Source organism: Vigna umbellata, chromosome 3, assembly GCF_029865625.1.
Source record: "Vigna umbellata cultivar VRB3 chromosome 3, Vumbellata_1.0, whole genome shotgun sequence".
NCBI lineage: Eukaryota > Viridiplantae > Streptophyta > Magnoliopsida > Fabales > Fabaceae > Vigna > Vigna umbellata.
This window is the reverse complement of record NC_142167.1, coordinates 17,519,433-17,533,518: the sequence shown is the minus strand read 5'-3', so window position 1 is coordinate 17,533,518 and position 14,086 is coordinate 17,519,433. Positions and strand designations below refer to the sequence as shown.

Genomic DNA, 14,086 nt, shown 5'->3' with positions numbered 1-14,086 from the left:
ATAAAAATTCACAAAATCGCTTCTAACTTAGGCGTTAGAGTGCCTTTTGCAGGTACTTCCTCCATCAAGAGCACTGAACGACATACAGAAGTCAACAGAGTCCAAGCGAATAGAACACTCAATTCCAGCATCGAAAAACAAAAAAATCACGTCAAAAAGATTAATCTCTCGATCCTACAAATTCATACAAAAATGCAATATTTTACTAAAAGAGCACTTATTCAATTTTCACACTCCATCTTCTTATAACACTCAATTTTCATCAAAAGACAACGTCGTGACTCTTGAAAGCTTTATAATTTACTTGGAAGAGACCTCAATCAAATTCGGCAAGAAGAAAAATTATTGTTGTTGTTATTATTATTTAAGTTGTTATTATGTGAAGTGAACTTTTATTTAGTAACGTTTCATTTCTTAGAAACTATTCCAAAGAGTTCGTAGCTGGATATGATGAGTAATGAAGTTCTGCGTGTAAAAACAACTGTACGAAAGGAATGGTTTTTCCTAAAACACTGTTACCCGTTTCCAAAGTTGAAAGAATTTTAAAAAGGAAAATAAAAGATTTGAGTGCAAAACTGAAAATTTGTAGGTGTTGGTGAACGCGGAAACAATTTTGGTTTGAATTTAGTTTTGGAAATAAGTGCTTAATTTTGTTGTGATTATGTGAGCAACAAGAAAGGACGATTTGATTTGAGGTTGAAAAATAGTAATTCATGATTTAAATGAGGTAAGCCTGTGGCTAATTGATGAATCTTGTTGGCATCTTCGTGGAACACAGGAGCAGGAGGAGAGTATTAGCATTGCAACATTGTTACCTTACCGCGTTAAAAAATCCATCCAACGCAAGCTATTACGCTTTCAGTCCCATCCACAGAACCCAACCACAGAAAAGTCAACCCCAATTAGTCAAACGCTCGTCTATTTAAATCCCTCACGCTTCTCACACCCACAAACTAAACTTCTCCATCATTCTCTCTCTCTTCTTCTCCTCTGCAACAACTCAGTTCAAGACTGACCCTGTGAAGAAACCAACACACGTTAACTGAACTTAAAGCCATTAATCGTCATCAATTCATCACTCACACAACAAAATGCCGAGAAAAGGAATGAGAAGCATTTTCTTCAGGCCATCGTCTTCTCCTTCATCTTCCACCTCATCACAACCACCTCCCTCCCCTCTCCGCACATTTTCAGACTCCTTAATGGAACAGAACATACAAATCGCAGAGGCTCTCGTAACCAAATGGGACGATTCCAAACTCGGAACGCCGCTTTTCAGCGGCACGCGCCAGGAAGCCAGAAGGTACCTTGACGCTGTAAAGGGACTACAATCCGCTATGCAGTACTTCGTCGCACAGGATTCCACCTCCGCCACTCTTGTGCGCGCTCAGTTCCTCATGCAACTCGCCATGAAGACGCTTCAGAGAGAGTTCTACCAGATTCTTTCCTCCAACAGAGACCACCTGGATCCTGAAACTGTCTCCGCGCGCTCCTCCATTGATCTCCGCAGCAGCGTCTCTGAGTACGTTTCCGATTACGACGACGAAATCACAGCCTCCGAGGATGACTTCCGCATCTCCGAGACCGAGCGTGTGTCAATGCTCGCCATGGAGGATTTGAAAGCCATTGCGGATTGCATGATTTCCTCGGGCTACGGGAAAGAGTGCGTCCAAGTTTACATCCTCATGAGAAAATCTATTGTCGACGAAGCGCTGTACCATCTCGGAGTGGAAAAATTGAGCCTCGCTCGGGTTCAGAAACTGGACTGGGAGGTTCTCGAGTTGAAGATCAAGAAATGGTTGAACGCTGTTAAAGTCGCCGTTGGAACTCTCTTCCACGGCGAGAGAATCCTCGCTGACCACGTCTTCTCCTCGAATCCCGAAAAGAGGATCTCCGAATCCTGTTTCGCTGAAATCACCAAAGACGGCGCCTTTTCCCTGTTCGGATTCCCCGAAATGGTGGCGAAGTGCAAGAAATCACCGGAAAAAATGTTCAGGACGTTGGATTTGTACGAAGCGATCTCTGACCGGTGGACTCGGATCGAATCCGTATTCTCTTTCGAATCCACGTCTGCCATTCGCTTACAGGCCATTACGTCCATGGTGAAACTCGGGGAAGCCGTTAGAACGATGCTAACGGACTTCGAAACCGCGATTCAGAAGGACTCCTCCAAGACAACGGTCCCTGGTGGTGGGGTCCACCCTCTCACGCGCTACGTGATGAACTACCTAACTTTCCTCGCCGATTACAGCGGGGTGTTGGTTGATATAATCCCTGATTTGCCGCAATCGCCGTTGCCGGAGTCTTACTACCGTAGCCCGATGCGTGACGAAAACCCGCCGGCGTCGGAGTTATCCGAGAAAATCGCGTGGCTCATTCTCGTTGTGCTGTGCAAGCTCGACGGCAAAGCGGAATTCTACAAGAACGTAGAGCTTTCATACCTGTTTCTGGCTAACAACATGCAATACGTCGTGAGTAAGGTGCGCAGATCGAACCTAGGGTTCCTTCTCGGAGAGGAGTGGTTGGCGAAGCACGAGTTAAAGGTTACTGAGTACGCGTCCAAGTACGAGCGCGTCGGGTGGAGCAAGGTGTTCGCGTCGTTACCGGAAAATCCAGCGGCGGAGGTGAAGGCGGAGCAGGCAAGGACCCATTTCATGAAGTTCGACGCTGCGTTTCATGAAACGTGCAGAAAACAGTCGTCGTGGGTGGTATCCGACCCGAAATTGAGAGACGAAATCAAAGGCTCGATAGGTTCGAAGCTGATGCAAAAGTACAGCGAATTTTACGAGAAGAATCGGGTCGGGTCAAAGTCCTTTCGGTTTATTTTGCCCGAAGATATTGAGAAAAACTTGTCCAACATTTTGTGCGGGAATGGAGATTCGGGCAGTGTCTCCTCACATTCTTCGTCAACGACGTCGTCTTCCCATCGCTCTAATCGGCGGTGAACTTGAGAACGTCGCCGATCACTGACGACTTTATATTCCATTTTTATTATTTTTATTTGTAATTTAAGTTAAACGTTAAGAAAACTGTCCTGAGAGAGAAAATAGAATGAGGACAAGACAGTGAATGTTCCTATCTGTAACGTGTTCATGGACGCTACACTTTTTTTTCTTTTTCTTTTGATGATGGTACATTAATACTACACTTTTTTTGCTCATTTAATTGCTTTACTTTATATTATTCTTAATTTATATAGTGATTCAAGGAAGACCTTAGAGGCGTAACGTCCAAGGAATTTTCTGTAATCCATTGTTGGTATGAAAGGAATCAGAGAGGCTAGAAAAAACTAAATCCTAATACTAATCAACACTATTGATTAATTAAAAAATATATTAAGATATTATTATTTTAAGGTGGCTAAATAGATGTTGAAACATCTAGATCTTATAACATCAAGACAGAAAATGAACCCTAATTACACAACTCGCATTAAAATATAGGTACTTCATCGTTGGTAGTATGTATCAGTCGTAGGATGAGGTATCAAGTTTTGAAAAGGAATAAACTTATTATAGGACTTGTTAGTTACTTATTAATTAATATGCAAAGATAACAAAGCAACTAATTAAAACTTATAAAATACATCTCTCACTACAAACATATATACTTAATTCTGAATGCTTAAGCTAAAAAGCTGGAAATTATAACGAAATACTTTTGGCTAGAAGAATTTCATACTATTATTACGTAAAGGGCCATATAAAGTTCTTATCTGGTTTATTTTACCTTGGTCAAGGTTCCAATATCTCTTGAAGCCTAGATTCAGATTAACCAGTGAGCTTAGTGGTTGGACGATGAATATACATGGAGCATTGGGCTGAATTACAATCAATTCTTGCTCCAATTTAAAACATTTCATCAAACTAAATAATTTTTAAATTTTCTTTTAGTTCTATAAAATAAGTACGTCAAGACAAACAAATACCCTAATGAAAGAAAGTTGAACTTTGAGCAGAAAAAATTACTAAAGAGGCTGGCCTTTATTTTTGGGTGTTTTTCTCTATCAAGGTTGTTACTGCGAAGCTATAGTTACCGTCTAGCCGGTGGTACTCCGCATCTTTACGGAGAATTCAATTTCACCGGGTCCATATCAGAGACAGCGGAACAGTCGTTACACCATTCGTGCAGGTCGCTATTTATGCGATAAGGAATTTCGCTGCTTTAGGACAGTTAGAGTTATTGCCGCTGTTTATCGGGTTTCCGTTTACCGGAGCTTCCATTCAAAGCTTATAACACTTCTCCCTCTGATCATCTAAATGTTTCTTTTTACACCTCCTATTTTCAAAAATAACTCTCAAAATTTGTAAGGAGTAATCACTGCATCTCCATAGTAGGTTTTGAAATTTATTAAGACATTCAACAAATTTTGAAATTTTAATGATTTCAACGAATTTTGAAATCTGTTTAAGTCTTCAAAAATTCTTCAATAATTTTTAAAATCTGTTCATGTTTTTAACAAATTTTGAATTTCGTTAGTTTGAACAGAACAGATTTTAAAATTTATTAAAGCCTTTGAAATTTTTTTAATAGATTTCAAAATCTGTTTGAAACACAAAAGGCGGATGTTTTGAAATGTAAAAACAGAAAAACTTAAAAAAGGTTACTTTTAAGTTAAATATTTTTTTATGGGCAATAGTTTTAAAATTTTAAAAAAATTTAGAAGTGTGGGAGAAATGGTTAGAGATGCAGGGAAAAGCTTTTCTTATCCTTGCAGTATGATGGAGCGTGGCTGGAATAGATTTTTCGTGCCCGTTTCAAATGCAGATTTTTGCTTTCGGATTGCTTCTTCAAGTATTCGGCCCATAACACAGCCATTAAATTGGGCCAGGACTCATTTTCTAGCTTCCTCCTATATTGTGAATGTTGTAATGAATTTCACTTTCTTTCATTGATAGTTTCATATTTTCATTATCGCTTCTTTGGTTTCATTCTTTTAAAATTTTAATTAGTTATGATGATAATATTTTTATTTAACAATGAAGGAACCTACAATTTAATGGTTACGCAAAAACTATTAGAGTTAATGAAACTTGACTTGTTATATAAAATACTGGTGAAAACACGATATTTATGTTTATTTTATTTATCATAATAAATTTTTTTTTATTATTATAATTTTGAAGCTAAATATAAATAATTATGATTTTATTATAAATAATTTTCATTTATTTTATAGGTATTTTATAATTAAAAAATAATAATAAATTAAAAAGGTGGTCAAATTGAAAATACAGTTAAATTTTAGAAAACAGTAAAATTGATAAATAATTATTTTAATTTATAAAAACTTTTTTTTAAAAATAATTTAGACACCAAAAAAGAAATTTCTTTTATAAGTATAGATTAGTCGAAAAATCAATAACCATTGTTTAAATAGTCACACATAATAACCTATTTATGTATCGGAATACCTTTGTTAAAATAAAGCCATAAGGTTACAGTTCCAAAATATTAGTTATTTACTAAAAACGTAAAAATGTTAACAATGAGATTGATCCCTTTGTTTGTATAATTTTTGCTTAATAATAATAAAAAGTATCAATATCGAATTTCGACAGTGATAAAACAACTCATCATACCAACATTTCACGTATTAATAATACATATATTCCTTTTTATATCAATAGAATTATATGACAGACTATAGTATGTCTTATTAGTACTGTGAATGTTGGTTACGTTATACTAATATTTTATTTTTCATAAAAAAATATTATTCTCATGAAAAGAAAAAGAAAATGTTGCAAATAATCTTGGCGGCGTAGTGTGGTATGTATTAGTAGCAAAATTTAAACACACTCTTTTGAATATCTTCTCTGCTCACAATTGATCGAAAATAATAATGTTGCGCGTTCTATCTTATTTAATAAATATATTTTATAGAAGCGTTTAGAAGTTACATTAGTTTGAAGTCATGACAAAATAAAATTCAAATAAATTATATTTGATAATATTTATTTTAGTGGGATAAAACTAATAAAATAAGATATTTCATAATTATTTTTTAGAATGTCCGAAAGAAAAATTTAAGTCTAACTCAATTTCATAAAATCATCTTATAAGATGAAGTTTGCACTTTATATATATATATATATATATATATATATATATATATTTTTTTTTAAAATTACATTATCTTTAGTCGATGTGAGACTTTCAACACATCTCTCTCACGTTGAGTTAGATATGTCTTGTGCATAGGACGACTAGACATCAATGGATGGTCTGATAACGGCGCGATAACGGGTAGAACAATATGTCCAACAAACATGAAATCTCACTATGTATGATGATTGACTTCAACGATGTCACTCGACGAACTTAGGATTGAAATATTGTTGTCCACCGTGGGATCAATAACATAACTTTCGGTTCCTTAAGTCCTTCGTTGGGGATGACCAATCATTCTCCTTAGACCTCGACTAAGGGCTTATGTTCCTACCATGTCCTATAGTATCACTTTTATAGAACCATTGTCAATCCACGTCCAATAGTTTCACTTCTCTAGAGCCATTGCTAATAAGTTTCACCATATTACTCACAAGGTTAATTTTTTCTTGTCAAAATTTTAGCTTGATCCAACGGTTAACAAAGTAGGAATCCCATATTTCCCAAGATGATACTGATTAGAAAAACTAGGTGGTGCCTAAAGCTGGAAAAGTGTCGCCTGACGCATGACCCCTGAACCCACTAATTTGAGTGTGTTCGACAATCCAAAAGTGCTTTTTAATTTTTGAATTTATCAGCTGAATATAAAGTAATATAACAAACAACCCAAATCATATTTATGATTTTGTAGTTTCATTAATTTTAACCAATTAGAAAGAATAAAACGAGCACTACGTAGCTAGTTATTCTTCAACGTAAATTTTTTTGACAAGTTGTTAGCAAAATCTCTATTCATAATCCCATTTTTATCTATAATACTGAAATTAAAACATCATTTAAGAAAAAAAAACTTTGGATCAACAACTTGTTGGTCTCACCTTTTCAATTTTAAATTGTTTTATTTATTTTCCTAATTAAAAGTAATTATTTTCTTGAAAATTCACTAAAATAATTGGTTACGACTGTATAAAGAAGTTATATTTTCAAAATTGATTATTTCATTTTCATATTAAATTAAAATGTTAAATTAAAAAATAGTGTAATCTCTTGTTTGCAAACATAATTTTAATGATTTTTTTTAAAAGTTGTGCTTATAGAAAATGAGATTAATGTAAATTAAAAAAAATGTTAAACTTTTACTTATAAACATAATATCACTTTTTTTAAAAGAAATTAAATCACACTTCTATTTTACAAGTCATTATTCCAAAACACTAGTTAATTATTTACATAGTATTTCTTTTAAAATCCAAATTAATAATCTTTTATGTAAAATTGGACATTTTTTGTGATTGTTGGACCTTTTTCTGCAAAAGGTAATTAATGCAATTCACGGCACCTCTTCTTTAATACTCGTCACGTTCCTTTCGTATTAAAACTCAAAAGCTCTCTCTTTGTTTCTTCTTCATCACACAGCTGTCACCACTCATGCATCCACTTCTTACATACACTCAAATTCTTTATATTAATATCTTGGAAAATCTTTTAATATTTATAAACTATTTTTATCTTACATTTTAGTCTTTCGGATTGAGTTTCTTCTTTTAACATTACAAAAGTTTCCGATTAACTTTTTCATTCTTCATTTCTTTTCTATTAATTACATTATTTTCATGAGTTTATGATCATATAATCTTATATTTGTTTCTGTTTTATTTAAATGATATTAAAAATTAAATTTTAAACCTAATTCAATTCTAAAAATCAATATATATATATATATATATATAATAAATTAGTTTTATCTTTAATCGAAATAAGATTTTCAATACATATATGTATAACTAAATATTAATAGATAGTTTAATAAAATATAATATATCAAACAAACATAAATTTTATTAAGATAAATTTTAATTTATTACTGTAATATTATATTAAAAAATAAACTTTAAAACTATCTACATAATCCATTTATATAATACAATTCTAACTTAGAATTCTAATATTATATTAAAAATTAAACTTTAAAATTAATTTAATTCTATCAAATTTTTATTTATAAAATAAAATTTGTATTCAAATATATAATTTGATTTAGTTTTTTCTCTAATTATCACAAGACTTTAAATAAATATTTAAATAATTTTGATGACATTGAATAAACTTATTCCTGTCATTAATATGATAGCCAGTTCATAATCACAAATTTGAATCTCTGAAAGAACCTGAAAAAAATATGAGAATTAGTTGAAAATATCTACAAATTTTCATCCAATAATTCGGCTGTGCCATTGAAGCCAGAATCTAATAATGAACTCACCAAAAAGTGCTTACTGTATATACAAAAAGTGCTTACTGTATATACAAAAAGTGCTTTTCTCGGCTCTTCTAATAAGTTTTCAACTAATAATAAGGACTTTCCGGAATAGTGTAAGGGAGAATCTCACTGGCATAAATCTTTCTCATAACTATATACAATACAATATTTTTCAAATAATTATTACTACGAGGAAGAAACATCAGTGTAATAATTTCTAAGATAGGTTATGTGGGAATAAAATATGAAAAGAAATTATTCATGAACTTTAAAAATAATCAGTGAAACTCTAGTTTGTAAATTCATGTTTGTTTATAGTAGTTATAGCGTTAAAGGAAAAGGTGCCATGTAAATACTGAATTCAAACACGTAGGACTTTAAAGTACACACGTGAAACAAGACAAAAAAGAGACTTTCATATAAATTAAAATTTGGAAAAATATTTATTGCATCAACTTTTCGAAAAAGGAAAAAACTAATTTTAATTTACAAGTCAAACTTAAGTGAAAAATTATTTTCACATTTGTAAAAGTTTTTTAAAAGTTTATCAAAACATGTCCTTGTACACTAAGTCAGATTAAACAATTATGTAACAAGAATATGATAGGTTAACAAATTTTTTAAATTTTTTTTTATAATAGATTATGTGTCATTATTTTATATTTATTTGATATACATTATAAAAATAAAATAATTATAAAAAGGTAAATTAGTATACTTTAAAATAAAAAATAATATCAAATAAATATAAAAAAATTTACGTGTGTAGAAAGTATGATTTCTGTTCTCCTTATATGATGCTACTGCTTTAACCATCTATCTATACAGATATAAATCTGCTATGGAAAAAAAATGCAGATGTATGGTACGTTTGTTCTGTAAGAAATTGAAATAATGGAGGTCAAATTTAGCAGTTGGAAATAGCGATGGAACTGTATCGTGATTCACTACAAAAAAAAGCTTATTTAGAGGGGTTTTTTTTTTTCAATTTGCGGGGGTTTTTACCCTCCGCTAAATAAATTCCGGGGGTTTTTCAAACCCCCGCAGTTTGAGTCGCCACAAATTATCTGCGGGGGTTTTTTTCGCCCCCTGGTATCATATTCAATTTGCGGGGGTTTTTCTACGGAGGGTAAAAACCTCCTCTATATATTCAATTTGCGGGGGTTTTTCGGCGGAGGGTAAAAACCTCCTCTATTACTGACTATTATTTTGAGGGGGTTTTTAACCTCCTTTATATTTTTGTCACTTTTTTGTTTAATGATTATTAAAATATATAATATCGTTTTTTGTTTGATGATTATTAAAATATATAATAACTATCTATTTCCATTTTTTTTTCAATTTCAAAATTAAATAAATTTAATTTTTTTCTAAAATTATTAAATACCAAACAAATATGATTCATTTGATTAAAAAAAGATATCATACAACAAAAGCCCCTGAATAGAAAGAAATTTAGAAAAATAAATTGAGAAACAATTTTATAGTCACATCAAGATAGACTATAAGTCAATGTAATCTCATTACAAAAGTAGTTACAAAGAAAGAAATGTTACTCAATTCATAATAAACTAGGTATAGTTTTATCCTAAAACAATATCATAAACTTCCTAAATGTTACTTCCATCAGATGATTGTCTTGCACCCAAAGGAGACTCTGGCTCATTTGCATCAGGAGCTTGCTGAAATAATATAAAAAAAAATTAATAAAATAAACTCAATTACATGTACTCACATTTTGTAAATAATATATAAAAAAATAATCAAATTCACTCTTATCAATTCTAACAACCTACCAAGTCAGACGTATAGTTCAATAGCTAAAAGGCAGGCCTCCACATAACAAGTCTAAACTGCTACCAAGTATATAAACAACTGATGATCAAAGTTCGACTGCCATGAGTTTGTAAGGTTGATTAATAATAGCCTTAATTACTTCTAAGCACACTAGCCACACCTGTTAGTTACCGTATCAGCCCCTGTATCAATTGCATCAAGTATTTCCCACGGTTCTCTAAACTTTACACTATATCAGATAGCACCTTAAACATCTAAAGGAAAACTAATTAACCTAGAGAAAGAAAGACTATTCCAAGTCTCGTTCTATTCATAATCGGCGTTATATGTTTTCCAAACTAGAAACCTACTCAGATGCTTAGACACACCACCACCAGCTTACCTCATGGTTTGACCATCAACCAAACCCCTGTTTAATCCCTTCCCTTCACCAACCTAACAACAAGACTGTTTCAAAATCACTAAAACAGAAGGGATGTAATTCTGCACCAGAAACAAGTGTGTGAAAATTAATTGCTACTATCTTACTAGTCATACAAAAACCTAACCCTTCATATCAGCAAGTTGATTGTTTTTGCTGAGTAGAATGAGAATATAAATATACCACACATTGCACAAGACAATATGGTTCATGTCCACTAACACTTTTCATTGTCACTATCAATTACACCCCATATAAACCATAAGTAATCCAAGTGAGAAAAAGTTATCGGAAAATGGAGAATTTGAGTCTAAAAGCAACAGTGGAACAAAAGAATCCAACAAATTTTGATTACATTTACATGCCAACCATTCTAGTAAAAAGCCAAATGAGCCTACCTTAGTTCGAGCCCGGCGTTCGCTGGTACTTTAATTGCTTGCAAAAACATCTAGCCATATTCTTAGAGATATGTCTTTCTTACATTTCAGTCTTTCAAAATAATATAATATAACTCAAATTATATAACTGGGTCTCCAATAACGAATGCAAAATCCTCTAAGAATCATGGTAATTATCGATTGCATATATAGAGTGATCACGCCAACCAAAGGCTGTTTATATAATAATGACAGTGGCAGAAGTAGGGGAAATGCACAACATTACAGAATGACCTAGTGTGCATTCTGTAAATCATGACCTAGAGCCACAGTTAACAGACTACAGAGCTAGACTTCAATAAATCATGACCTAGTGTGCTTCAACAAAAAGATCTAGCAAGTGGTTCAGTGAAAAATAGGTCTGAATAAAGTTGAGAGTCATTAAACTTTAAACCATAGTCATATGTGAATTTTGATGAAAGTATTAGTTTTTTAGGTCTGAATATTTAAAATAAAACATTATCTCATTACAAGATACATCACAGTTTAAACTGTGAACTTATGAACTAAACAAGCCTGCAATCTCAATATGGTCTAGAGTCTAAATGTCAGTATATATCAATCAAGTATGCAAGCCTCAATAATAAGAACCAAACAAATAAAAAATGAACAAACATAGGAATCATTGTTAATATCTCCACTGCAAGTGCAGTTGGCAAAGGATAAAGAGTAACAGTATCTATAGGTTTTTCATTGCTTAATTAACAACTGAGCTTTGGATTTTATGTGGGATACAGGAATCACAATTTCAACACTACTTGCACTAGGTTCACCTACATACATACATATACATATATATGCATATATATATACATATATATATATATATATATATATATATATCTAGATATATATATATATATATATATATATATATATATATATATATATATATATATATATATATATATATGAAATCATAAACACAGAAGATGAGGATGATGATCCCTTGGAAAAGTGTTCAACTCATCTCTTATACTAAGGATAAGTTCCAACCTAAAACTAGCTGAAGGAATAACCAGCCGCTCATATAAAGTATTTTTATTTCAGATTATAACTTCCTAAACAAATATAGGAATACAAGTATAGAGTAAAAATTCAACAAAAGATTTAAAAAACCGGATTCCAAAACAAAACTCCCAATTAATTGGATGGAAAAAGACCAGCTAGAATATAATAATAGGATGCAAAACATTTTAGTTTATTATAATGCACTAAATAATAAACTACAATAATTTCACATATGAAAGATATTTGTAATAGAAGAAAAGAAGAGGATTACAAATTTATAAGGCGACTATTGAGAGCTTTGCATTCCTGAATAATTTCGTCCTCATCAAGAAGTTCATCCAAAGTAAAGTTATCCCTGTCCAAAATGGTCTCCACCTGCAATATAATACACCAAATAAATAGTAAAAACCCCATACCAATAGGTACCTATATCACTTCAAAAATTAAATTAAATAAATCTATTCTGGTCCCCAAGAAACAGTCAATAAATATTGGTTTCGAGCCTTTACACACCATCACAAGGGACACCCTCACATGTATGCATAAGAATTGAGCACATTCAATTTTTTTTTCTTACATCTTTTTGTTCTCTAACATGCTTCTCTTTTCCATTTTGGATGACATAGTGTCCTCTCATTACAGATGTTACTACTTAAGTTTTTTTTCTACTAAACTTAATTTTACAATAAAAATAATCCTCAAATTAATATTATATCTGCATGATGACCTGTAGCATAATATATATATATATATATATATATATATATATAGATTATGAATGTAAAAGTTAATACACATTTTTTCCTTTAACTATTAGTAAAACGCCAATTACATACTAACTCCTTTTACATAAACAATAATAATAAGTATATATATATATTGTCAAAAGGTAGGACGGGTACGTAATCGAAATGAAAAATATAACTGTGCATTAATCTGCATTAGTATAAATACATATTTCAGTTGCAGGAAATATAGTAATTGACAAGGTCCAGAAGACAATAAGAAGTCCTCCTAACTACAAAATAACAGAAGAACTAAAAGCAACGAAAACAAGCCCTCCAAAATCTTCCCCTATCCATTATGGAAAAACATGATTGAAACTGGGAAGAAGATAACCCACTAAAGTGACGCAGAATGAACTCAATAAAACGTTGCACCAAATAAAAGCACAAAGAGTTGTAGAACGATGTACCTCCGTGACGTTATGAGCTCCGCTGTCTGCCGGTCCGCAGAACCCTCGTTGCAGCTTCGTCCACCGACTGCAAATCTGAAAGGAAAAGGAAACACGGGCAATCCAAAGGAGAAATGAAAGAAATGAATGACAACAGGAAATAGAAGAAGGAAGAAAGGAAGATTGCGTACCTGCGAGGGAGAAATCGGATGGAATGAAGGGGGAACTGATTTTGCGGATGGAATTAAGGGGGGAACTGATTTTAGGGTTCAGTGGTTTAAGCAGATGGGTTTAAGATATGAAGGGAATAAAATTTTAGGATTGTTAAAAGAAAACTTACTGTAAAATTTTTAGAGGGAAAAATGTAAAAGAATTAGTAAATGAAGAAAAAATATATATTATTATTTGAGGAGGTTATAAACCTCTCTTAAAAGGAATTAAAACTCCCACAAACATTGTTAGTTAAATAATTTAAATTAAACATCTTAAGTTGTGTTAATTTGAGGGGGTTTTTTATACCCTCTCCAAAATAACCCCCTCTAAATAAGATTTTTTTTGTAGTGATTATTCATGGCGGTGCTTGTAGGAGTGTTGAGAAACCTATCACTCGTCAATGATTTGTCGTATTTATCATTTATAACTATCTTCAACTTTTTGGTATGCTTTGTGATTAACTTATTGCATTATCTTCTTTATGTTGACCAATATCAACCATGTAAGTCCATTTCAAATATAAATATATCATTTCAAAGTCCTACAAGATCAAATTACAACAAGAGAAAGACATGTTTAAAGATTCTTCTCACTTCTATTCAAACCTACTACCATGAATCTACCATTATTGTTATGGTGTGACTATGTCAACTCAATAATTC

At 32.1% G+C, this 14,086-nt stretch overlaps 1 protein-coding gene across 1 annotated transcript; it reads left to right on the top strand.

Moving 5' to 3' along the window:
- Nucleotides 1-730: 730 nt before the first annotated feature.
- EXO70H6 (exocyst subunit exo70 family protein H6) lies at nt 731-3,160 on the top strand. The gene has a single exon (XM_047304915.2). The coding sequence runs from the start codon at nt 1,092-1,094 to the stop codon at nt 2,943-2,945; it is 1,854 nt and encodes a 617-aa protein (XP_047160871.2). The 5' UTR covers nt 731-1,091; the 3' UTR covers nt 2,946-3,160.
- The last annotated feature ends 10,926 nt before the right edge of the window (nt 3,161-14,086 follow it).